At 41.3% G+C, this 23818-nt stretch overlaps 2 protein-coding genes across 3 annotated transcripts in view; both read left to right on the top strand.

The window, feature by feature from the left end:
- MED14 (mediator complex subunit 14) overlaps positions 1-9833 on the top strand; it is a 38395-nt gene extending 28562 nt beyond the window's left edge. For both annotated transcript variants that reach the window (XM_035114408.3, XM_035114407.3), the window contains exons 23-31: positions 923-1031; positions 1247-1378; positions 1978-2160; positions 3333-3568; positions 4507-4686; positions 5136-5243; positions 5345-5470; positions 6829-7018; positions 9256-9833. In XM_035114408.3, coding sequence (XP_034970299.1) covers positions 923-1031; positions 1247-1378; positions 1978-2160; positions 3333-3568; positions 4507-4686; positions 5136-5243; positions 5345-5470; positions 6829-7018; positions 9256-9329 — 1338 coding nt within the window. In that variant the 3' untranslated portion in view covers positions 9330-9833. The remainder of the gene's footprint in view (positions 1-922; positions 1032-1246; positions 1379-1977; positions 2161-3332; positions 3569-4506; positions 4687-5135; positions 5244-5344; positions 5471-6828; positions 7019-9255) is intronic.
- A 1653-nt stretch (positions 9834-11486) lies between these two features.
- C4HXorf38 (chromosome 4 CXorf38 homolog) lies at positions 11487-23500 on the top strand. Its single transcript, XM_060273541.2, has 7 exons — positions 11487-11891; positions 15995-16129; positions 17374-17496; positions 18220-18369; positions 19892-20059; positions 22882-23050; positions 23314-23500. Exons 1-7 carry the CDS (start codon positions 11676-11678, stop codon positions 23346-23348), a joined length of 996 nt encoding a protein of 331 aa, XP_060129524.2. The 5' UTR covers positions 11487-11675; the 3' UTR covers positions 23349-23500.
- Positions 23501-23818: the final 318 nt, after the last annotated feature.

Genomic DNA, 23818 nt, shown 5'->3' with positions numbered 1-23818 from the left:
CAGTGAACCACTGGCAGTCAGTGTAGACAGGTACTGAACTGGATGGAGTAATGGTCTGAATTTGTGTAAGAAATGTGCCTAACACATCAACGTGTGTAAGTTAGAGTGGATGTTGATTTCCAGTGCGTAAGCTGCTGGCTAGAAGCAGTAAAGTACAGACCACATAATAGACTTAGAGATATAATAGAAAGGAAAAATGGCTCTTGGAATCAATGGCTTATGTTGGTAGTTTGTGGAAAGATAGTGTAAAGAAGTGAAATTCTACTTTAGAAATTCAGCTTTAATGAAGTCTAATGCCTGAGGACAAAACTTCTAAGTATTATATACAGGTGAAACTCAGAAAATTAGAATATCGTCGAAAACTGCATTTATTTCAGTAATGCAACTTAAAAGGTGAAACCAATGTATGAGATAGATGCATGACATGCAAAGCAAGGTACAGTCATACCTCGGTTTAAGTACGCCTCGGTTTGAGTATTTTCAGTTTAAGTACTTTGCGGACCTGTCTGGAACGGATTAATCCACTTTCCATTACGTTCAATGGGAAAGTTCGCTTCAGGTTAAGTACGCTTCAGGTTAAGTACAGACTTCCGGAACCAATTGTGTTTGTAAACCGAGGTACTACTGTACAGTATGTCAAGCCTTTATTTGTTGTAATTGTATTTATTTGTTGTTAGACGGGTCAATTATAAGTGGAATGTAATTAATGAAATGTAACAGCGATGTTTATTTTTGTAGTATTGTAACTATTTGTTTTATTACTGTGGAATTTCCAAAAGAAAGCATTTGTAAAAGTTAAAAGAAAAATAATAAGTTGCATTACTGAAATAAATGCACTTTCCCAAGTCTCACCTATATTTAAGCATGTAGAATTATTGGGATCTATATTTTACTATATCTAATAGAGGCCTTATTTCAACAGTCTTCAAAACAGACAGGAGCACCAGGGGCTTACCCATTGACATCACCCCCTACATCTTATCACAGTACAGTCACCCCATCACCTTCCATGATGCACACGCAGTCCCCAGGTAAGACGGCTGCCTTTTATGCGTTGCCAGTAGCAGTTCATGGCATTTAGTGTTCCTAAGGTGTTTCATAAATGAAATGTGATGCATCCTGTGTTTTTATAAATGACTGTACCTTCAAATAACCTTGACAACTTACTAAAAAGAGAGTTCTCTTTAAACTCGGAGAGGAATAGTTGGGTAGTACATAATGTTGCTGTTCTGAATGTCCCCTTTAGGAACGCTGCATCCTGCAAACTCTCCGAGTGGCGCATTAAGAGCACCGTCACCAGCATCATTTGGTCCAACTCCTTCTCCTTCATCTCTTGGAATCACAATGGGACAAAATACAAACTATGCTAGCCCACATGGTAAGCCCATGACTTGTACAGCTAGATACTGATAGAAAACTGACACTTCAGATACCGTAAAACAAACAACCCCTTTTCCTGGCTCTGGGAAAGCACACTGCTCCATTTCCTGTTGGGATGCAGGCTCTGAAATGACAGCAACTGTTTCTTCACACACCTGAACTGTTGCTCCTACTTAAACAGGAGCCGCTGCTGCTGACAAATCACTGACTTTATCAGCCCCAACATAGCAGGTAGGAAAAATTGGAGCAAATAGTCTTGATCTCCTTCTAGTGGAATGGTTTCTAAAATCTCTTGCGTCAGCAGGCATTGTCCTGGAGCCTTCTATGGTAAGCAGAGCAAGCGAGCCCCTTATCAATGAATAGACTGAGCAATAAAGCATTCATTTTTTAAGGTTCACTGCCTGGCGTGCTATGGTCCATGGGGTCATGAAGAGTCGGACACGACTAAACGACTAAACAACAACAACTTAAACAATGTACGCAATCAAGGCATGTTTTATGTGTTAGGCTTTAGATAGGCAGGGTCTAGGAAGGCTATGGATCCGGGTGTACAGATAGCAGAGAAAGCTGCCTACAATTTTCTTGCAATTTCCACAGGTCCTATAGATCCTACTTCACCGTACACAATGATGTCTCCAAGCCAGCGTGCAGGGAATTGGCCAGGCTCGCCCCAGGTCTCTGGTCCCTCTCCAGGAGCACGTATGCCTGGAATGTCACCAGCGAACCCTTCTTTACATTCTCCAGTACCAGATGCTTCTCATTCCCCAAGAGCGGGAACAAGTAAGTAATACCAACAAGAGGTTGCAAAGCCAATAAAGGGGATGTTCAAACTTAGTATTTCACTACAAAATGCTGTTGACATGGTTATGGCAACCTAGTTAGTCAAAGGCAGGCAGACAGGCAGGGATAGCTTAATTGGTAGAGCATGAGACACTTAATCTCCGGGGTGTAGGTTTGAGCAAAAAAATTCTGCATTGCAGGGGATTGGACTACCCTCGTGGATTACCCTCGTGGTTCCTTCCAACTGTACAGTTCTGTGATTCTATGACTGAGTTATTTGTTAATACAAAATAAACAAAGTACATTAATCAAACATTATTGTAATTTGAAGATAAGGTGACTATGCAATCACCTTAACTCTGGAATAGTCCCGCTTGGACTACTGCAATGCGCTCTATGTGGGGCTACCTTTGAAGGTGACCCGGAAACTACAACTAACCCAGAATGCGGCAGCTAGACTGGTGACTGGGAGCGGCCGCCGAGACCACATAACACCGGTCCTGAAAGACCTACATTGGCTCCTAGTATGTTTCCGAGTACAATTCAAAGTGTTGGTGCTGACCTTTAAAGCCCTAAACGGCCTCGGTCCAGTATACCTGAAGGAGCGTCTCCTCCCCCATCGTTATGCCCGGACACTGAGGTCCAGTGCCAAGGGCCTTCTGGCGGTTCCCTCGCTACGAGAAGCCAAGTTACAGGGAACCAGGCAGAGGGCCTTCTCGGTAGTGGCACCCACCCTGTGGAATGCCCTCCCACCAGAGGTCAAAGAGAACAACAATTACCAGACCTTTAGAAGGCATCTCAAGGCAGCCCTGTTTAGGGAATAATGTTTGATGGATTTCTGTATTTTAATATTTTGTTGGAAGCCGCCCAGAGTGGCTGGGGGAACCTGGCCAGATGGGTGGGGTATAAATAAAAATTATTATTATTATATTATCATAGTGGTCTGAGTAGTTAACCCTCTCTGTTTGCATGAGGGAAATAGAGGGAATTGGACACAGCCATTAACTGTTTCTTAGTCTTTGGAATTGTTAGGAAAATCCTGGGGCGCTGAGTTTGGGAAGGTGTCATTATGCCAAGTCTTACTGGGAACTGCCTAGCATTTTAAATGTATGTAAATAGCCATGCATCCCTAGACAGGAAGAGTGAGGTGTGCTTTTTCTTATTTCTGCTAGGTTCCCAAGTAATGCCAACAAATATGCCGCCACCTCGTAAACTACCTCATCGCTCTTGGGCTGCATCCATACCCACAATTCTCACTCACAGTGCCTTGAACATTCTTCTGCTGCCCTCTCCCACCCCCGGGCTTATGCCGGGGCTGGCCGGAAGCTATCTCTGCTCTCCACTTGAACGTTTCCTTGGATCAGTTATCATGAGAAGACATCTCCAAAGGATTATCCAGCAGGAGCCGGTACTTAAGGAATCAAAATGTTTAGTTCGTTATGCAATCACTTTAAATTTAGACTTCTCCTAGCTTCTATGCACTAAGTAAATTTCTGTTGTGCAGCCACAAGGCCTTGTGCTAACAGAACTGCTATGTTGGGTTCTGCCCATTGAAATTAATGAACTTATATGAGCCACGGCCATTACTTTTAGTAACTCTACTCTGGATACAGTCTAATAGGTGTTAACCATTCTTCATTTTAAGAGGTGTGAAATGGGATGTGATTTGTGATGTTTTAACCACATTGAGTTGGTATACTGCATTGCTGAAGTCGAGGACAGTGGTTTTTAATTTTTCTGCCCATAGGGAATACTTTCTACAAGTCTGCCAGAGAACTCTTACATGTTCACTGTGGAGTCCTGAGCAGAAAATTCTGGGGTGCACACTCAATTTCTGTAAGTGGTGGTGGGGCTAGCTCCACCCCCATGCAAACTAAGACTGCATCCTTGAATCATTTGGAATGGTGCTCAAGTGGGCTTTCAGATGGCTTTTCCGCCATTATCAGTTTCCTCAGCAGGTAGCTCCTGGATTCCTAGCAATGCAAGTGGGAAACCGCTTATTTAGCACTTCTATTTGGAAAAACATGGTCCAAACTTTGGCTAAGCCATGAACTCGTATTATTTGTGTAGGACCAACCAGTATTTGCTAGGATTAGTGAAATAGGAATTTGTATTGACATATCTCGGGGCTTGTAGGGGAAAGCTAGAGGGAAGAGTTGAATAACAATATAAGGACTGGTTGTTGTTGTTTGGGGAAGGCAGGTGGAGATGTACCTGACAAGCTACATGCAGCCAACCTTAAAATGCTTAGAACTTGGGTTTGTGAAAGTTTTGCTCCTGCTGCTTACGAGTATAGGCAGGAGCTTATTTCTTGCATTCTAATCAACTGTCTTGGCTTTTAAACAGCTACAGCTTATGAACTCCAATGAACCAGGTGTAATAATGTTCAAGACAGATGCCCTGAAATGTAGAGTTGCCCTCAACCCTAAAACTAACCAGACCTTGCAGCTAAAAGTAGCACCTGAAACTGCAGGGCAGTGGAAACAAGAAGAACTGCAGGTTTTGGAGAAATTCTTTGAAACCAGAGTATGTACCCCCATCTTACTTTATTCGTAATTTGATGTTTGAGAAGATGTTTGAAAACCACATTCATAAAGTAAGTTCATAATACATCACACATATGTGATTCATGTCCAGTGAGCTTATCATGCAGAACATACTCATGCCAGTTCAGCACCTCCCTAAAAGCTGCCAGGCTGACATTGATGTTCCATGTGATTTTTCTCCTTTGTATGTTCCTGGTCTGATGCTTGTGCTGATCATAAACTGGGCCACTTCATATTCTTACGGTTTTCACCTAACTTTCCAGCATTTATTGTAGAGAATTCCAATTTGTGAGATTGCCATAATGAGAATTTCGCATCCTTGTGCTGTTATTTTGATTTTAGTAGGGTTTGTGATATGGATTAAGAGCAGGATTGAAGAATCATTGAGCTGCCTAAAGAAATTCTAATAACACATTGCATTCACTGTAGGTTGCAGGACCACCCTTCAAATCCAATACTCTAATAGCCTTTACAAAGCTGTTAGGGGCACCTCCACACATTCTCCGGGACTGTGTACACATTATGAAACTAGAGCTGGTAAGTTGGTTTTAATGTCTTCACAACATTCTGTATTATTTCTTGTAATCCATTCTGGATTGTTCATCTGTCTTTTTCTGTGGCATGTTTTATTGAAACAGTTTCCTGATCAGGCCAGCCAGCTGAAATGGAATGTACAGTTTTGTTTGACAATTCCTCCAAGTGCTCCACCAATTGCTCCTCCAGGAACACCGGCCGTTGTGCTGAAATCCAAAATGTTGTTCTTTGTAAGTAGAGCAACTAAGTCAGTTCCATGTTTGGTGCAGTCTTTTGACAGTGTCCAGTTGTAAGGAGTAGTCTGACTATGACTTCTGTCAGCCACTGTGTAAGTAGCAAATGAGATACCTAATTACAGAATATATTATCCTATTTTCATCCCCTTGAAGTCTAGGAACTGAATTGCTCTGGTTATACAGGAAAGTGAGGGGCAGGTGGGGCTCATCAACCTAGGAATGTAGCCCATCAAGGAGAAGGAAAACTCTATTCCTAAACCTCTGCTGCCTTGTGGGATATCCTCAGAAGGACAGGCTAAGGAGTAAACCCTGCACAAATCCGGATTGGAGTCCATAAGACGGTTGGATGACATCTTGTATGCCTTCCTTCTGGCAACTCCTGCAGCCAAGCTGGTTCCAAACATATTGCTCTGCTTCCCTTTGGACCACATCAGTATGCCAAAAGGAGGGATCTTGTCGTCTGGGCAGCCCAGGACCTACACACACACACACACACACTGCCCAGGCTTGTGCCCCAGGGTACTACTAACACAGTGGTTTGACTTCACCCCCAGAGGCACACTCCATTATCTCTTGAGACAGATGGATGCCAACAACAATATATGAAACCAAAATACAACATTTCAGCATGTTCCATTGCTTCAATTGGGGTTAAGGATGACTAACTTAAATGCTGAAGTTGCTGCTTCTGCTATAAGAGGCCGTGACTAACACGACTCTTTGCAATTAGTCCCTTAGTCAATTTCTTTACAAATAGGGCACTATATTTGATTTGTGCTAGTTTTTATTTTCACATATGCATTTCACATATGCAGTAGAAGGCACCTACTTTTTTCCATAATACGTAGCTTTGAAAGTTTGCATGTGTGGAGATGGTTATGTAGACCCATTTTGATAAGCAGTTTATGTAATTGTCGGTGTGTTTAAAGTGAACACTTAGGATTAAAAAAACCCAGCTGACATTGAAATCGGATGAATGGTGAAGATAATCTTACTTTTTGGAATATCACCATTCCAAATTTCTTTAAAGAAAAATTGGACAGTACGTATTGCTTATTTCTAAATCTCCCAGTTTCCTTTTATCACTAGGGAAATTCAGGCTGCACTAGGTCCTTTGGTGCACTTTGGTTTAATTGTCAGTTTGAAATGGTTCTGATTTAAGTTTGGATAGCTACTCTAATTTGTGTCGGTTGTATTTTGGCTTTCATTTTTCCTCTTGAGCTAAGGAACGGATTCAAACTGGCACAGCAATAAAGACCATGCCTTAACTCATATGATGTTGCCATATCTATATCAAAGGTATATTGTAAGATTGCTGTGATTACTTTTTGCATATTCTATTCTGTTCACAGCTTCAGCTAACACAGAAGACTACAGTTTCACAGGAAGCCATGAGCATAATAGTCCCCATCATTTATGATATGGCTTCAGGTACGACACAACAGGCAGACATCCCCAGACAGCAGAACTCCTCAGTTGCTGCTCCCTTGATGGTTAGCAATATTCTAAAGAGGTTTGCAGAACTGAATTCGCCACGACCAGGTACTGTACATGTCCAGTAGGTCAAAACTTCTGCATGCTTGAATGGACAGAGTCCAACCTTTAAAGTTTTTAAATTTCACTTTACCACCAGTGTTGCTTTGCCTTTTTTTTTTTGTTTCCTGAAAACTGACCTCGTAAGACCTGGCTTCGGATTACTGCATGTTAGTGATAAATTGTTGAATATATACCTCTCTGTGGTGCCAGAAGGGTTGTATTATTGACAAAACATGGACTTTATGACACTGACCAAGGAAGTGTAATGCACTTAATGACTTGGCTCATACTATTGTAGTCACAGCGACACGATTTTAACTTTTGTCATGTGAGCACTGTGTATATATTTCTGTGAAAACTAGTGCTTGTTAAGTCATCTTGCACTGTAGGAATGTCTTCCCATTTCTTGTAATTTTACTGTTACAAGGTTTTACTACCTGTCTTGTTCTCAATTGTACTCCTCTGAGGAAAGCCTGGGGTCCAGGAAGATGGAACTACTTATAAATTATTCCATAAAGTATCACCTTACAGCTCTGGCTTATACTTTCTGTATCTCATGACTAACATCTTGCCTTGACTGTATCTTCTCTCTTATTTATGCTGCCTGCTTTGTTTCTGTGAGAAACTTTTGTATTCAGTTTCACTTTTCCTTTAATAAAAGTGTTAGAAACTTTTGAAAAGTGATTTTTTTAACAGTTTAATTCTTGGGTATGATATTTTTACCCAAGACACTAACTTCTTTAATGGAAGATTTTCTCCCCTCAAAGGATATCTTTCTTGCTTTCTGATTCTTGGTTTAACAATAAAAAATTATTATATTAGTTTAGGGTTGTTTTTCTTTAAAAAAGTGCCAGCATATTCTTAGTGTAGTGTTATAGCATAGGCATGAACACTGATTCTGAGACTGCACTGTGTGGATACGCATACCATTTGACTACACTGAAGCAGCTTATAGGATTGATGTGGTATGTGTGTCTGCCTCTTCAAATGCTTGCCTTTACTTTTGGCAACACTCCATCCTGAACCCCTGATCGTCACTGAGGTAACTGCGATGTTGGGAGGGGTTAGCCTTGTGTTTCTACCTGGGCAGTAAGGTTCAAGGTGAGTTATTCAACATCCATGCTGCGTGTCACTAGCAGTTGGAATACCGTGCATGCCACACCCATAATTCATGCATGCTCCAAAGAGCAACTTTCAGCTGCCTTGGCACTGACGATTGTGGGAGGGAAATGCAGGTATAGCTTCTATACATAACTAAACAAGCGTCATCTTTACCAGTGAGGCATTTTGTCATCAGGCTTTACTACACAGGGCCATGGGGCTTTAATGAAAGGGAGGGAGGGGAGTTAATGGAATTGGCAATTGCAGTTTTGTTCCATTACTCTAAAATATAAAGGCATAAAAATAATAAAATGTATGCCATCGAAACTGAAGTTTAGAGAAGAAAGACTTCATGGCTACTTTTCACTGCTTTGTCATTCTGAAATTGTAAGTGGAAGCACAATGTACATGTAAGTAAGCTATTGTCTATTAGAGCATTCCTATAAAATCAAATCCTCATCAAGATTCCTAATCCTTAGAAGTGTCCACAGCAGCACCAACAAACCAGCTCCAACACCAGCAGTATAGCTTAGCTTGCTGTGATTGTTTATGCCTATCAGGAGATACTGGCTGAGCTGTTACTTTTGAACTGGACGCTTATTTTTGTCTCTGAGTCTTTATTGACAAGGAAGTTTGGTTATCAGTCAGCTTTGCATCCCTCCTTTCCTTCAAGGAGCTAAGGGTAGCACATGTTGGGGGGTGTTGTATGAACTCTGCTGGGCTGAGAAATAGGCACTCACCCAATGCCATATGGGGCAGGGTTTTGAATCCAGGTCTCCTTGGCCCAAGACCAACATTCACCACTCTTGGTTGTTGTTTTTTTTTTTTTTTTTTTTGCTGCATGGAGACTCCTAATGGTCCAGTTGTGGTTGAGTGGGCAAACTGCACCTTATCAACATCTTGATTTGTATTTTCCACCCAAGCTGGCTACACAATTTCCAATAGGTTAGAATAAAGCAAACTTGCTTAGCATTCAAGCTATTTGATTACTGTTGCACCTGGTTGTAATTACCTATTTACAAAAGTTTGAGTTGGGGCGTGCCTTGTGACACAAATTGAAATGCATTTGATTAAGTTTATCACTTGCCATAACCCGACTTGTTTTTTCTCCAGCTAACTTGTGTTTCTTTCCCTTGTTCTAGGTGAATGTACAATCTTTGCAGCGGTTCGTGATTTAATGGCTAACCTTACACTGCCCCCTGGTGGGCGTCCATAGGCTATTTTTAAGCAAAGGGTAAAAATGAGATGAAGAGGCAAAAACATTTCTCTGAAATAAGCCTTCAGTTATATAAAATGGAAGAGACATTTTCGCGTGTCACATTTTAAAAAGAGCTAATACAATGGATTGGCCCACTTTCAGGGATGCACTTTCATCAGACTTTTTGTACAGCACTCTGTATGACGTTTTAAGGAGACATTTCAAAGTCGTAACAGATTTATGTATCCGCTTGCCAGTAAATAGAGTTAATATTCTGTTTTATACTACAAAGATTATGAAAATGCCAAAATTTGTTTATTTAAATGTTTTTTCTTATGTCTTGGTGTAATAGTCTTTTTTTAAAGGCAGGTCTGTCATTTTTTGAATACTGTAAAACTGTGACAAACTTTATATTGAAACTGTATTTTAATATGACTGCTTTGAATCCTTACATTTAAATCTGGGCTTGTTGTAAACATGTCCCCCCAAAAGCAATATTTAATAAACTAGATTTAAAAAAAATGTTTGTGTATTTGCATTAAAAATGTTTAATTTTTTTATGTGAAAAAAATAATGCCAGCTTGCTTGCTTATGGGGCTGTTTCTGGGTAGTCCGTCGCTGCCTTAGAAGCTCAATGTACTCGGTGCACCAAATTTAGAAGTAGGAAATTGCCAGTTCCTTCTCAAGTACAGTAGTTTAATATCTCTAAAACTTGGATTGAACAAGCAGTAAGTGGTATGATTTTGCAGATCTTCATACCTGATTTAAGGCAAGTTCCTGAAGCACCCTGAAACTAGTTCAGTAGGCCTTTTGACTACTAATAAAAGAGCGAGGGCGGCATTCTGTGCTGCACAGCAATTGACTTCGAAACTCCGGGATGTAGCAGAAGCAGTTTTTAATGGAGGGACTTACTTTCATGCATATGGAAAGGGAAAAGGGAAAAGCCCCAACAAAGGGAGTACCCAACAAAAGCAGTAGCTAAGGTTGTTCTCTGAATTCTGACTATTCTTCAAATTAAAAGTGTTGCATGGAAGCCGCTTAAAACAGCCTCTGGGGGAAATCTCCCACCTGGCAACTGTACCTTGTAGAGTAGCTTGCCACATGGAATGGCAACATTACATAGTATTCCCCTGTTCACCACCAGCAGCCACAGAGGCATCTGGTGCTGGCATGGCAAATCCACATGACAATCCCAAGTGGTAAGTTAATGCATATTAAAGATTCCCATGTTGTGCTGCTAGTAAGTGGGGACCATTTGACAGCTTCCATATCAGTAGAATATTGATAATTGAGGACACAAATAAAACACTAGAACATTTAAGGAAACACGACAACTTTTATAAAGCGTGTATATGGAAACTAAAGAAAATCGACCATTGTTTAATATCAGTAATAACTGTATTTGGAAGTTACATTATAGCCATTAATAGGCAAAATACAGGTTAGCTCTGATTTCTTTAACATAATGCCCATCACCACATCTTGTGGCAGTGAATTCCATGAGTTAATTAGTACTTCCTTTTATGCGGCTGGCCAGTCAATTTTGTGGGTAACTCATGGGTTATAGTTCTTCCATTACATTTATCCAAACCAGGAATATTTTATAAACTTATTTTATCTTGCTGCCCTTTTGGGTTTGTCTTTTTTTTCTATTGCCAATAGAAGCCTCCTCAAGAAGTTGGTGGTTTCTGGTATGTAACTGAATACTGCTGGCAAATGGTCTGACAAATACCTAAGAACATATCCTGAGAATATAGATCATATATTGAAAATATATCTATAGGGTGCCATGGACTTTTCTGAGGAATCAAGAACTGTTTTAGGTCAAATTACTACTAAAAAAACAGTAATATCACTGTTTACTTTTCTGCATTTCATTTCCCACTGACCTCGCCTTTTAGATTTCTCTCAAATTTCACACAACTGGTGGCGTAGACTGTACTCCACAAAATCTTATGCCATAATAAATTTCCTAGCCTTTAAGGTGACCCTCTATATCTATCTAATCTATCTATCTATCTATCTATCTATCTATCTATCTATCTATCTATCTAACAATGGACTAAAAAGGCTACCATCTGGAAATTAACGTAAGTGTACACTATTATTTATGAAGCTAACATTGCTGAGAAAAATCTGAGTGCCCTAGGGCAGGGAGGGGTCAATATTTTCCCCAGTTTTAAATAGTCAAAGTGTGGATTAAATGAAATCGATACCTACCTCTTGCACGGTTGCTTAGGAAAGTGTCTGCAAGCGTGAACCTAGAGCTGACAGGATGACCCCGGGATGAGCCTCCCTGCGCTCCGCCGCCTCTAGCCCGGCCCCCTGGAGGCTGGCGCGCAAGGCGGCAGAGTCGGGCATGCCATGGCGCTGGCGGAACTGGCCTCTCGCCTCAACTGCGCCGAGTACAAGAACTGGGTGAAGGCCGGGCACAGCCTGCTGCTCTTGCGGGCCGCCCTGCAGCGCTTTGCCGGGGAGCAAGTGCAGGCCTTCCACCGCCAGCTCGTCGCGCGCTCCTCCGCGCGCCTCAGCCCGTCGGGCCTCCGCTGCAGCAGGCGCTGCACCCCTCGAGGCAAGCAGGTGAGGCTCCGCCTTGGGAAGCGGAGGTCGGAGGAGGGTCCTGCCCCGGTTTGCCTGGTCGCCCCTCTCCCGCCAAAAGCGCGCTCGATGAGCAAACATGCGCGCATCATTCACCCGACCCTTTCCGAAGTGCACGTGGCGCGCCCCTGAGGTCGCTTCAATACCCCCGAGGGTTTTTGCATCCTGATATCTGGAGGGTGGGTGGCCCGGGGGAACTACTTTTGCTCAATCAAAGAGGAGGGAGCGATTTTGAACAGGAAAACAGCTGAAGGGGTTGCGCATCCCTCTTCTCTCGCGCGGAAAGATACGCGCCGCGCTCATGGCAAGTTTCGGCCAGAACAAAGAACTCCGGCTTGTCTCGGATCCAGAGCGCTTTCTGCAAAACTGTTACTTTCGAACAGCGCCCCCTTCTGCTAGGCGAGAGATTCCCTGCTTTATAATAAAGTACAGCATGCTGCGCGTTTTCCTATCCTTTTAATGTATTATAATTTCATTTGTTTACCGGTATATATAAGCTCAGGGGCAGCGCAACACGACCAGTTCTCTCGCTTATTTTAATGTGGTTGCAGAACTTCCGTTATTTCATTGTGAAATACTGAAACATTTTCTGCTGTACTACCGTATACAGTAAAGGTAAAGGGACGCCTGACCATTAGGTCCAGTCGCAGACAACTCTGGGGTTGCGGCGGTCATCTCACTTTATTGGCCGAGGGAGCCGGCGTTTGTCCGCAGACAGCTTCCGAGTCATGTGGCCAGCATGACAAAGCTGCTTCTGGCGAGCCAGAGCAGCACACAGAAACCGTGTTTACCTTCCTGCCTTCGTGCTTTCGAACTGCTAGGTTGGCAACGGGAGCTCATCCGGTTGCGGGGATTCGAACCGCTGACCTTCTGATCGGCAAGCCTAGGCTCTGTGGTTTAGAGTCAGACCACAGCGCCGCCCGCCTACTATACAGTACAGTGAAGCAATAGTTACAGTGATGGCTCCTGGCATTCTTGAGAAATTTTAATATGGTTGTGAAATTAGTTTTGACATGAAGGAAGAAATCCCAAAAAATGGCATTTATTCTTAGATTTTTTTAAAACATTAGGTATGCTAGCAACAAACATGAAGGATGCTGAGCAATTTTATTTTTAGAGTGCCACTATGATGCACCTACAATCATTAATAAAAATGCACAGTTGTTTCATGATGCCAATTTCACTTTTGCTTTGCAGCAGAGGGGAGGTGGGCAGAGGGTTGCTTTTCTGTTTCAGATTACATAATCTCTCATTGGATTTTCTCATTTGGGGTTCAAAATGTGTATTTGATGCCATTAGTAGCATGATGGCAGTCAAGCTTTGGAATGGTACATCAAACTGAATTCCACATCAAACTAGACATCCAGGTTTTAGCTTTTGGCGCACCATATATCTGCGGGCAAAATGTACACCTTCAGTCGCGATCCTAAGCATCATAGCTGATAGTGGAATATTATGTGTAGAACTGCTAATCACAGACCCCAAATGAAATCCTTACAAGGGTTTTGAAGGCTTAAAATGATGCTGCTTTCAGGCAAGATAAGTGAGAAGGACTAGAGAGGTCAGTGTGCAGCAGCTAATACAACATATTGCACTGATCGCATACATAGCCGTGAACTTTGTTCTGCAATCAAGGCTTCAAGGAGAAACAGATTCACTAATGGAAATAGGCCAGGATTTTCAAAACATCCTAATGAAGAGACCCTGCCCTCTCAGGGTACTTGCACAGAATTATTTGAATCAGAACTTCTTACTTTAACTTCTGTGGATAGTTAATTTCATGTTTTGAAAAACTGCTGCTGGTGTGCTTTACTTAGCACCAGATTAAGATAATGACCAGGTACCATTATGAAGGTTGCAAAGAAAATTGCATAGAAGCCAAAGGCATGGAGTCCTGCCAAGAATGAAGCCCAACTGACGCTTTATAAAGATGTAATTGAAGACAGCATGACTCACTGCTTTGAAATATTTCTGGAAATGATTATGCTTGTCACCAGCAAATGATTATTTTAAAGCACTGCAACAAAAGGGAGTCTCTAATCCTGCCTGTTTTATTTATTTTTTATGTTGATTCCTACATACTTTCACTGCTCTTATCCTGTAAATGACATGTGTGGAGTGCTTGTTTTCCTATATCTTTGAGACTTGAGTGGGAAGAGAATTTTGGAGGTGGGTCTTCCACTAAGAGAGACACAAGTCGTCCAGATCTCAAAATATACCTGGTGGGCGGCATTTTCCAATTCTTTTGCAAAGCTGCCAAACTAATTTGGCAGCCATCTCAATGATTTCAAATTGCTCAAGGGTGCCAGGATGTCACCACTCAAATTATTATTTCACAAAATGTTATAGCACAAAAATTATATTTAAAAAATGGGCAGGCAGCACTTCACAGTTAAATAACCGAAGTTCCAAAACTGGACTGTATAATCTTATGCAATGCATCATGATGGCAGTTTGTTTGATAATTTGTGTAAAATTACTCAGTGATGCCAAAATGGCACCATTCGTATTTGAATTATAAAGAAAGCATCAGAAATGCTCTGGATAGGTGGAAGTTTGTGGCTTTTTGCTTTGCTGCTTGACTTAACATGACTGAAAGAATTCAATCTGCACAACTTTTACCGATACAGAATCTCCATAATGGGGAAGGCTCCCCCTTTTTGAATTTTGGGGATTTTTCTGACATGGGTTGAAATTGCAGGAACTACAGTGGTACCTCGGTTTACAACCACAATTGGTTCTGGAAGTCTGTACTTAACCTGAAGCCTACTTAACCTGAAGCGAACTTTCCCATTGAAAGTAATGGAAAGTGGATTAATCCGTTCCAGACGGGTCCGCGGAGTACTCAACCTGAAGCGTACTTAACCTGAAGCATGGGTGTAATTGGTTCCGGAAGTCTGTTCATAAACTGAAGCGTTCATAAACTGAAGCGAACTTTCCCACTGAAAGTAATGGAAAGTGAATTAATCCGTTCCAGGTGGGTCCGTGGCGTTCGTAAACCGAAAGTTTGTAAACCGAGGTGTTCATAAACCGAGGTTCCACTGTATGTGATTTGCCAGAGAGACAGAAAAGAGAGATAATGGTAAGAAGAAAGAAGGGTGGGGGGAAGATACATGTTTTTGGCCAGAAATTGAAAGGGAAACCTTAAGAACACTGTGGTACATGTTATCTGTTCTGACACTCTACATACGGGTACTTTGGCATTATAATGCTGGGCTTCATCTCATAAAGGGAAGCAGAACCCATTAAATTTCTGCATGCCTCACAGCCTTTAAAGACACAGGAGCCAGCACACACACCTTCCCCCAATATTTTTAGCCCGATGTATTTTAATTTTATTTTTTAAATAGATTTAAACTTCCTTTCAGGGTATTTTCCCTTACAAGACAGTTCATAACATGGCAAATAATAGTATACTTATTCCACCATATTAAAATAACTTGCTTTCTACTTGTTTTGAAGGAGAGGACATTATATTTGCAACAGAATGGAATCTTAAGTTACGCTCTGATTTCCTTTAAGAAGTATAGCCGGTGATGCCATTCTACCCAACCCATCTCCACATGTTAAATTTCTGCTTGACATGTGGCATTTAAAAACACAGGAGTCCTGCTTGCAAAGAGCGCTCTGAATTCTGGCGGTGGCATTTTTGTGTGCAGCTTTTGCATTTTGATAAAGCTCACAATCATTTCAAAGCACCGCAACAAAAGAGAGTATTTAACTTTCTATTTGCATTCCCTCCCCAATTAATTCCAGAGTATTTCCAGCTTTTCTTAGCATGCACATGCAGGAATCTCTCAAAGTGTCTTAGGAACTGGAAGCCCGCTAGAGAGACACTACGACTATGTAAACCCATATACTGTAACCTCAACATCTCTGCCTCTTTCCTGCCAACAGTAAGCAGTCTCATCTCTAACTCCTTTTCATCCCTTTTTATTTACCAAATTGGGATTTGTTGACTTTGGGGACTGGACAGTGTTTGATTTCTTGGACAATCCAAATTGAGTCCCATCCCCTCGGATAAAAAAATTGAAATCAATGATTTACATTATAGTACTTTTATTAGTGTTTCTTTTGATTTGTAGTTCCAGCCTGCGTGCTCCTTGTGTAAAGAATGGAAAAAAGAGATTCTGAATCATCACACGCACAAGAATGGGGAGGTCCACTGGGGAAACTGCAGGCCTTGGCTCTGGCCGTCTAATGCATGGGAGTTGGCAAAGGTAATGCCTGGAAGTTCTGTTATGTAAAATGGATATTCTGCTCCAGCTTTTGCAGCATGCATCAGGGTAGGATATACCATAAATCAGGGATAGGGAAGCTGTGGCACTTCAGGTATTGTTGAACTATAAGTTCCCATGGCTGCAGTCAGCATGGCGAGTAGTCAGGGGTGATGGGAGTTGTCCAGAAATATCTACAAGGCCCTGTGTATGATATGGCTACTTTTGAAACTGCTTCAGGAGCAAGAAGAAGCTCCTGCTGCTCTGAATTCTAGGCAACCAATTGCTACCCTCTTTTGTTACTGCCACCTTTTCTCTTCTATGAGTTTATTCAGTTGTTTTTTCCTTTATTTCTGGATTTGAACAGTCCGAGAATTCACCAAAGCAGCATTTGTAAGTTTGTATTCAGTTAGTAAGAACAAACAAACAAACTCATAGTAGCATTTTACCATTTAGAAGTTGCATCTCTCCCTCAACAGAAGTTATGTGATTTTGACAACTGCACAGCAGGCAGATATTCAACACATGAAGCTGTGGGCTGTGGTTGGCAAACAAACCTGTTGAATTTTATGTCCGTATTAGAGTTGCTGGGCCCTGTTAGAGAAAACAGTGTCTCCATTTCCTCCCATTCTCCCGAGGAAAGACAGAAAGCCCATGAAAGGAAAGACAGAAAGCCCATGTGTGGTGATCATATATGTATCTGTTGTGTGGTGATCATATATGTATCTGTTTCACTGTGGCTTCCCACAGTGTAGATGTGTGCTCTGGGAAACTGTGCCTCTTTGTGGCTTCCAAGATGTAGACATGCTGTGAAACAGACGTAAGTACAATCAACGTGTGATGAAAAGCATGTTGATGAGCTTTGCAAGGCAATACATCTCACCCTAAAAGTCTCATCTACAAGTTTGGTGCTTCATTATGGAAAGTGGAACTTGTTTTGGATTCAAGAGGGAGTGGCAGCCTAAGGCTGACCAACAGTAGCTGAGTTCTAAATTGTTCTAAATTGTGCCCTCCTGTATGGTGTGGAACATTATGGAATGACTGTGCAGGAGTCCAGAGAGTGTATCCAATGGGATTGTAAAGAGAAAAAGGACAGCTGCAAGATGCTAATTAAACCACCGTTTTAGTGCTTGACAAAGCTACAATTAAATAAACACAAGTTCTGATATAGCTATCAGTTAGAAATAGTGTGTTACTAATAGCTTCTGAATCAGACATAACTGCATGCGTTCTCTTTCGGTGTGTAGGCTTACATGCCTCGTGGGAAAGCAGACATTTGTGGTCCAGACAAATGTGATGCATCTGCACTCTTAAACCTTTTCAACTTCTGCGATCACTTCAGTAACATCGATCAGAAGAAAGTCAGAGAGGTAATCCAACTACTGATATTGACATCTTTTCTTAGCAGGGATCCCACAAACACCCTCACCAGGGCGCCATCAGTGACTGCCTCTTCCATTTGGGCAAGAAACCTCTCACAGAGCTACAGAGCTACAATTCCCAGACTTCTGTTTCAGTGTATCTGAAGAAGTGTGCATGCACACGAAAGCTCATACCAATGACAAACTTAGTTGGTCTCTAAGGTGCTACTGGAAGGAATTTTTTTTTAAATTTTGTTTTAATTCCCAGAGTTGTACAACAATAAATCCCTCTTCCCAAGAAATCTGGAAACTCTGTGTGAGGGGAGTAGGGGCCTCTTAACAGTTCTCAGCCCCTTAACAAACTACAGTTCCTAAGATTATTTGAGGGAAGCCATAACTGTTTAAAGTGTTATGAGACTGCTTTAAACGTATAGTGAGGTGGAGCTTAAATTGTGCATTCCTATAAGTATAAAATGCAACATAATAAAGTGCTTAAGGCTGGTTATCATGTAGCAGCCTTTGAGGAGGAGACAGTCAAGGAACATAACATTGGCGAGGTGTTCGCCACACGGGGCGTTTCCATTCTAGTAACAACAATATGTGGCTCTGGTGTGAAAACAGATCGCTCAGTCAGCAACCCCTAATGCAGGGCTGTAACCTGAGGTCTTTGCTTACCATTGCCCTTAACTGAGTTCTCAGTCTACTGGTTTTGCTTCATGTTTTTATCTCTAGGTGATTAAGTGCCGCAATGAACTAATGCATTCTTCAGATATGAAAGTCTCTTCTTCTTGGCTGAAAGAATTTGAGAATCATGTTCAGAACTTGCTAACTGAATTTCAACACATTCCAGAGGCTCAGACGGCTCGTACAAGGATAGAAAAGGTAAGAGTTGCCATTCTTTCGACTTGTAGGCTATTCACCATTATTATTATTTTAGCTAGGCACAGTATTGAATATAGAAATGCAACAGTCTGTATCCAGATGGTTTGCGCTCTAAATCAAAGCTTTTGTGCTTGATCAAGGATATCTGAGGCTGTTTCATAATTTGTTGATTCAAGGTTTTGGGGCACATTGATACAATTTAGTTTTACTCTTGAGATTACCATATCAAAAGTTTATTTTTTGAAACAAAACAAAAGTACAGCATTTTATCTGCATGTTATAGATGGAAATGTAAAACTTCTGCAAGGTAGATAGCCTTGCAAGGAGGCAACAGGCATTATGCTATGTGGCATTTTTTTTAAAAAAAAGAATAACTGGTTAAAAGAAATTACTTCTCAGTGTTGAAATTTAGAACAGTGATCTCTTTTTTTCCTGTGAAGCTTCTTTCCTTCAGTTTTAGCAGGTGTGTCTCTGCTCCGAGAAAGAAGCCACCTGCTCAGCCACCTTAGATCTACGTTACCTCTGGGACAGAAATAGAATCATAGTACTGGAAGGGACCCTGAGGGTTCTCTAGTCCTACTCCCTGCAATGCAGGACTCCTGCCCACAGCTGTCCCTGGGTGGCCTTGAACCACCAACCTTTTGGTTGTTAGCCTATGTGGGAGAACACAAAAGCCAGGATACAAATTCTATTTTAGGCCCACTACTGGAATAATAAAAAAAAATCTTTTGTTCAGCCGACTTTTATGCTGTATCACATAATCTGCTTCTGAAACTTCCCAAAGTTTCAAAACAGTTCAATTGTTTTAGAAAAGAATTTAAGTAAAAGGAGATAGTTAAAAAATAAAATTAGTAATCGGCAGGGACATTGCTGCAAAAGAATAGCCAAAGCACCATTTTAAAAATTCTTTTAAAGAAGTTATTACTATGCATACCTATCTGGAAATAAGTCCCATTGAAGTCTACAGGGCTTACTTCTGAGTAGTCATGCATAAGATTCCACTGGGAATTGTTTAAATGTGTTCGTTTGCAGTGAAGGTATAGCCTCCAAATAATGTTTTTAAATCCACAGAATGCCAGTAAGTTTCACAAACTACAGTGGTACCTCAGTTTCGAACGTAATCCATTCCTGAAGACGGTTCGAGTTCTGAAATGTTAGAAATGTCAGGATGTTGCACTCAGCAGAAGCCGTGTGGCATGTTCGATTTCCGAGGCATGTTTGAAAACCGAAGCATTTACTTCCAGGCTTACGGTGTTTGAAAACCAAAACGTTCGTCAATAGAGATGTTCAAAAAACGAGGTACCACTGTGCTTGGCATACCTCAGTATTGTTGAATACTGTTGCTCATCTCTAATGTCACAAACAACATTGACTGGATTCAAAGAAATATGTAACTAGTTCCATCTGTATTTCTCAAACAGCATCCTGTGCTTTTTGGGTCATTGAAGCCCTTAAGTGTCATTATTTTGTCAATAAACCCATAGCTTTTCATGTTCATTTTGTTTTTACTAAAACCCAATAGCTTCTGTCATCTGATTGGGCTGTACATGTACCAGGGGGAGATCAGCTTGATGGATTGGAGGGTGAAATGAATCAAAGCCACATCAGTGAAATAGAAGCAGAACTGATAAAAGAGAGACTCCATGAAATCAGTCTTCTTGTGGAAGAACAAGGAATGATGTCAGAAGAGGTAACCTAATTTGAAAACATAAAAGCAGGATTGCACTCATGCTTAAGAGTTTGATGCTAATAGGTCCATCTGTGTAATAAGAGGGGTGCATTTAGAGGGTACCTCAGAATTGAAATAAACCTTTATTGCTTGCCCAAGGAAAGCTTGTTCCAGGCAGTTGAGCTCCCAGCATCTCCGTTGCATTTGTACCCTAATAGAAAACATTGCTTCGCTGTAAAATTCAACTGGAATGCATTTGCCAGGGTGCTTAAAATCTACCCCTATGGCATGGACTGGTAACACACAATCTTGCCTCACATTAAGTGGTTTTGGGTGAAGTCAGTGCCCAGATGCCATGAGGGATCCCTGTATAAGCTGCCTTGAGTGCTTTGATGGAGGAAAGGAGGGCTATAAAGGTCCTAAAGAAATTACTACTCAATGTTGAAATTTAGAACAGTGATCTCTTTTTTTTCCTGTGAAGCTTCTTTCCTTCAGTTTTAGCAGATGTGTCTCTGCTCCGAGAAAGAAGCCACCTGCTCAGCCACCTTAGATCTACGTTAGAATCATAGTACTGGAAGGGACCCTGAGGGTTCTCTAGTCCTACTCCCTGCAATGCAGGACTCCTGCCCACAGCTGTCCCTGAGTGGGCTTGAACCACCAACCTTTTGGTTGATAGCCAGATGCCCTGACCCATTGTGCCACCTGTAACGGAAATGGGATAAGTCCTTTCACTGAGTAGCCCAATTGTACACAGAGGCTCCCAAGGAAGCTGCCAACTGCCCCCTAGACAGGAGTGATTTCTGAGGGGTCCAGGGCTGGTATTTTGGAGGGCAGACAGAAAAAGCACCCAGCCTACAAGGCTCTTCCAAGGTAGCCTGCTTTCCCCCCCCCTCTCAGACCCCTGATGTAGCCTGTCACAAAAATGGTCCAGGCACCATTTTTGACTCTGGCAGAAATGTATCCAAGATGTCAACAGCCAAATTTTATGAAGTTTATTAAGAATCAAAAAGAAAGGTAGAGGAGAAATGAAAGAGGCAGATTGTTTCTTCAATAAAATAACAAGCTTTAATTTAGATCATCCTGTTATAGCTACTTACAAACAGTGAGGTGAGCCATCCAGGTGTAGAATAGCAGCCTTTCCTCTACTCCCAGATGCAACTCTTCCATATGCAGATTATGGAAGACGGGGGGGGGGGGGGATTAGCAAACTCATTGAGGAGAGCAGGCGGAGCTTCCATTTTATAGTTCCTTGTGTCTGTTTAGTTGTAGGTGATCATAAAAACCATCCTCCCCTAGTATTTCAGTGACAAAAGGAATTACGCATCTGTTTCCAACACAAACAATTCCAGCTTGTGCAAGAACGTAGGGGCCTGAAAGTTGACATTTGGTGTCTCTTTATTTTGTGTTCAATGAATGTAAGCAGCAACATGTAAATTATAGTTATAGCACGTATGTGCCCATCGACTAGGTTTTGAGGCCCTGTGGTAAAGGTCACAAGTACTTTCTGAGCCTGTGAAGGCTTTGAATCTTGCACTGATCACAGAGTTGACATTACGTAACTCCCTCCAAATGCCAACAGAGTTACTTAAGACGCATGATTCATGAGAGAACAACCTGCTCCCCATGATCTTGCTGGTTGAAGTGGCCTCATGCTCCCTCAACAACTACGGTATTAGTTGGTTACTTCAGAATTACCTTGCCCCCTCCCCCTGAGGTATAAAGGCAGAGGAGCCTACTGCCAGAAAAAAAGAGCAGGCAGCAGCAGAATATAGTTAAACCTGCAACATGCTTGGGAGGCAGGTACTGAAAAGCTTTTGAAGCCCACTTCAAAATATATGTATTTGAAGTGTTTCTGTCATGTATTGCCTTGGGAATTTTGTGTGCGTGTGTCTGTGGAAACATAATTAATAAATGCAACAGAATGTTTAGGGAATTAAATGCTTGATATAAGGAAATTTCATCCCCCTCTTAGTTTGTGAACTGCTTAAATCCATTTGCATAGTAATTAAATAAATGGAATCAAGTAAGTTATTCATATATTCACTGGATATATATATATTTTTTAATGGCAAGAACCAGAGACCACTCAGTGTCTGAACTAATGAACTCTTCTGGTATTGCGAGAGACATTGCAGTGTTCACTTTTCCCTTCTTTGTATTGTGTTGGTTGATAGTGATGAATATAGGATGGAATGTAGTCTTATAGCTGAATGGGTTTCTTGTCCTGCCCTTTACCTGCCACTTTAGTACAGTCAGCAAAGGGCTTGCTGCCCACAATTGTGGCACAATTAATTTTTGTCCGATGTTGCATTTTCCTGTGCTTCACTGATATGCCTAATATCGCTCACTTCATTCATTGCTCTGCTGTCGGGTAACTCGTGGCATTTTTCCATATTAGCTTCCTGGTTTCAGCTTTAAAGATTATACACTTCTGGCTTCAGATGAAGTAGCAAGTTCTGCAGGTAAAATAGTAAAAAGGCTTTTTTTAGAAAGAAAAAAGCCCAAATGGAAACATTTGCCTACTGCTTTATAGAAATCTTTTTAAATTAGGAATTGCAGGTCTTGCAAGAAGCATTGGAAAAGAGAGAGAAGCAACCGACAGACCAGAGAACAGGGTTGGTGTAGTAGCAATTTGTGTGCATAGGGTTGGCGGTGATAAGCTGAAATTCAGATCCATCTTCTGCTATGAAGCTCTCTAGGCAGTATCAAACATTTACTTGCCTGAGATGCTTTTGGTGAGGTGGTAATAAGAACAAAATAGGATCCTGACAAAGGCCCATCTACTCCAGCATCCTGTTCTCATTTCACATTTTTTACTCACAAGGTATTCCTCCCCCTCTTAGGATTTAAACAGAATACAAATTGTAAAGGATTTCTTAAACGGCAACCATGATCTTCAAAGAAGTTTGCAGGCTGAAATGCAGAACCTAGAAGACCTTGTGCAAAAATTGTACGGCCAAAAACAATCCATGAAAGAAACCCAGGAAGTGAACAATGAGGAGACAGATGAAGGCAAGTGTATATGTTTAAAATGAAATTTGTGTTTTATCGCTCTAACAAGTTGCATAGCAAAACTCGCTGACACATTGTAAGGTGTTGGGAAAGAATACCACCTTAGGAAGGAATGCCACCTTACAGAAATCAGAATATGCAGCTTTGAGGTTGCTTTTATTTGGATTTCACGAGGCAGACCTTTGGTAAATAAGGGCAGGTGCTATTCTTACCATAAGTATGCAATATGTGTAATGTTGTCTGTGCTTTTGTTTAATTTTTAGATTGTCATTTAGAAAAAAGGAAGCGTACGATATGAAGAATGTGACTCTACTGTGAAGATGCCATGCATTACCAAATGGGAAATGTGCATAATTCCACAGGAATGCTCATTTAAAGAGTGATCCTTTTTCAAGTTATATTGGAATTTGGAGAATAAACCTGAAGGGTCAACAATTATTTCCTTAAAAATTCCAGTTTCCTTTTAACTGTATTATGGTTTGCTTTCAGAGGTTTAGTATTTTGCTGTCTACCCAGGACAGTTTGATTTGTTTCACCTCTGTGCAAATGTTTTGACCGTACTACTTCCTCTTGACAAATGGAACTATCAATTTTGTAATCTCTCTATTTTACATTGCACCAAATGCAATCTTAATGTGCATAGCCCCATTAGGACATGACCCTCCTAACTCTTTTGTTTAACACAAGCCTTTTTCTCATGAAACTAAATAGTGGCTGCATTCATGTGACAGTTCTTTTCCAACTCCATGATGTTTCCCTGTTAATTTA

This window comes from Zootoca vivipara, chromosome 4, assembly GCF_965207765.1.
Source record: "Zootoca vivipara chromosome 4, rZooViv2.hap1.1, whole genome shotgun sequence".
NCBI lineage: Eukaryota > Metazoa > Chordata > Lepidosauria > Squamata > Lacertidae > Zootoca > Zootoca vivipara.
The sequence above is the reverse complement of the archived record's forward strand: the minus strand, read 5'-3'. Positions and strand labels throughout refer to the sequence as shown.

Bases quoted from the DNA above. Each gene is read 5' to 3' on its own strand.
- C4HXorf38 (XM_060273541.2), top strand. From the start codon at position 11,676: ATGGCGCTGGCGGAACTGGCCTCTCGCCTCAACTGCGCCGAGTACAAG. The intron at 11,892-15,994 runs GTGAGGCTCCGC...TTTGATTTGTAG, and splicing joins GCACCCCTCGAGGCAAGCAG to TTCCAGCCTGCGTGCTCCTT. The intron at 20,060-22,881 runs GTAACCTAATTT...TCCCCCTCTTAG, and splicing joins AAGGAATGATGTCAGAAGAG to GATTTAAACAGAATACAAAT.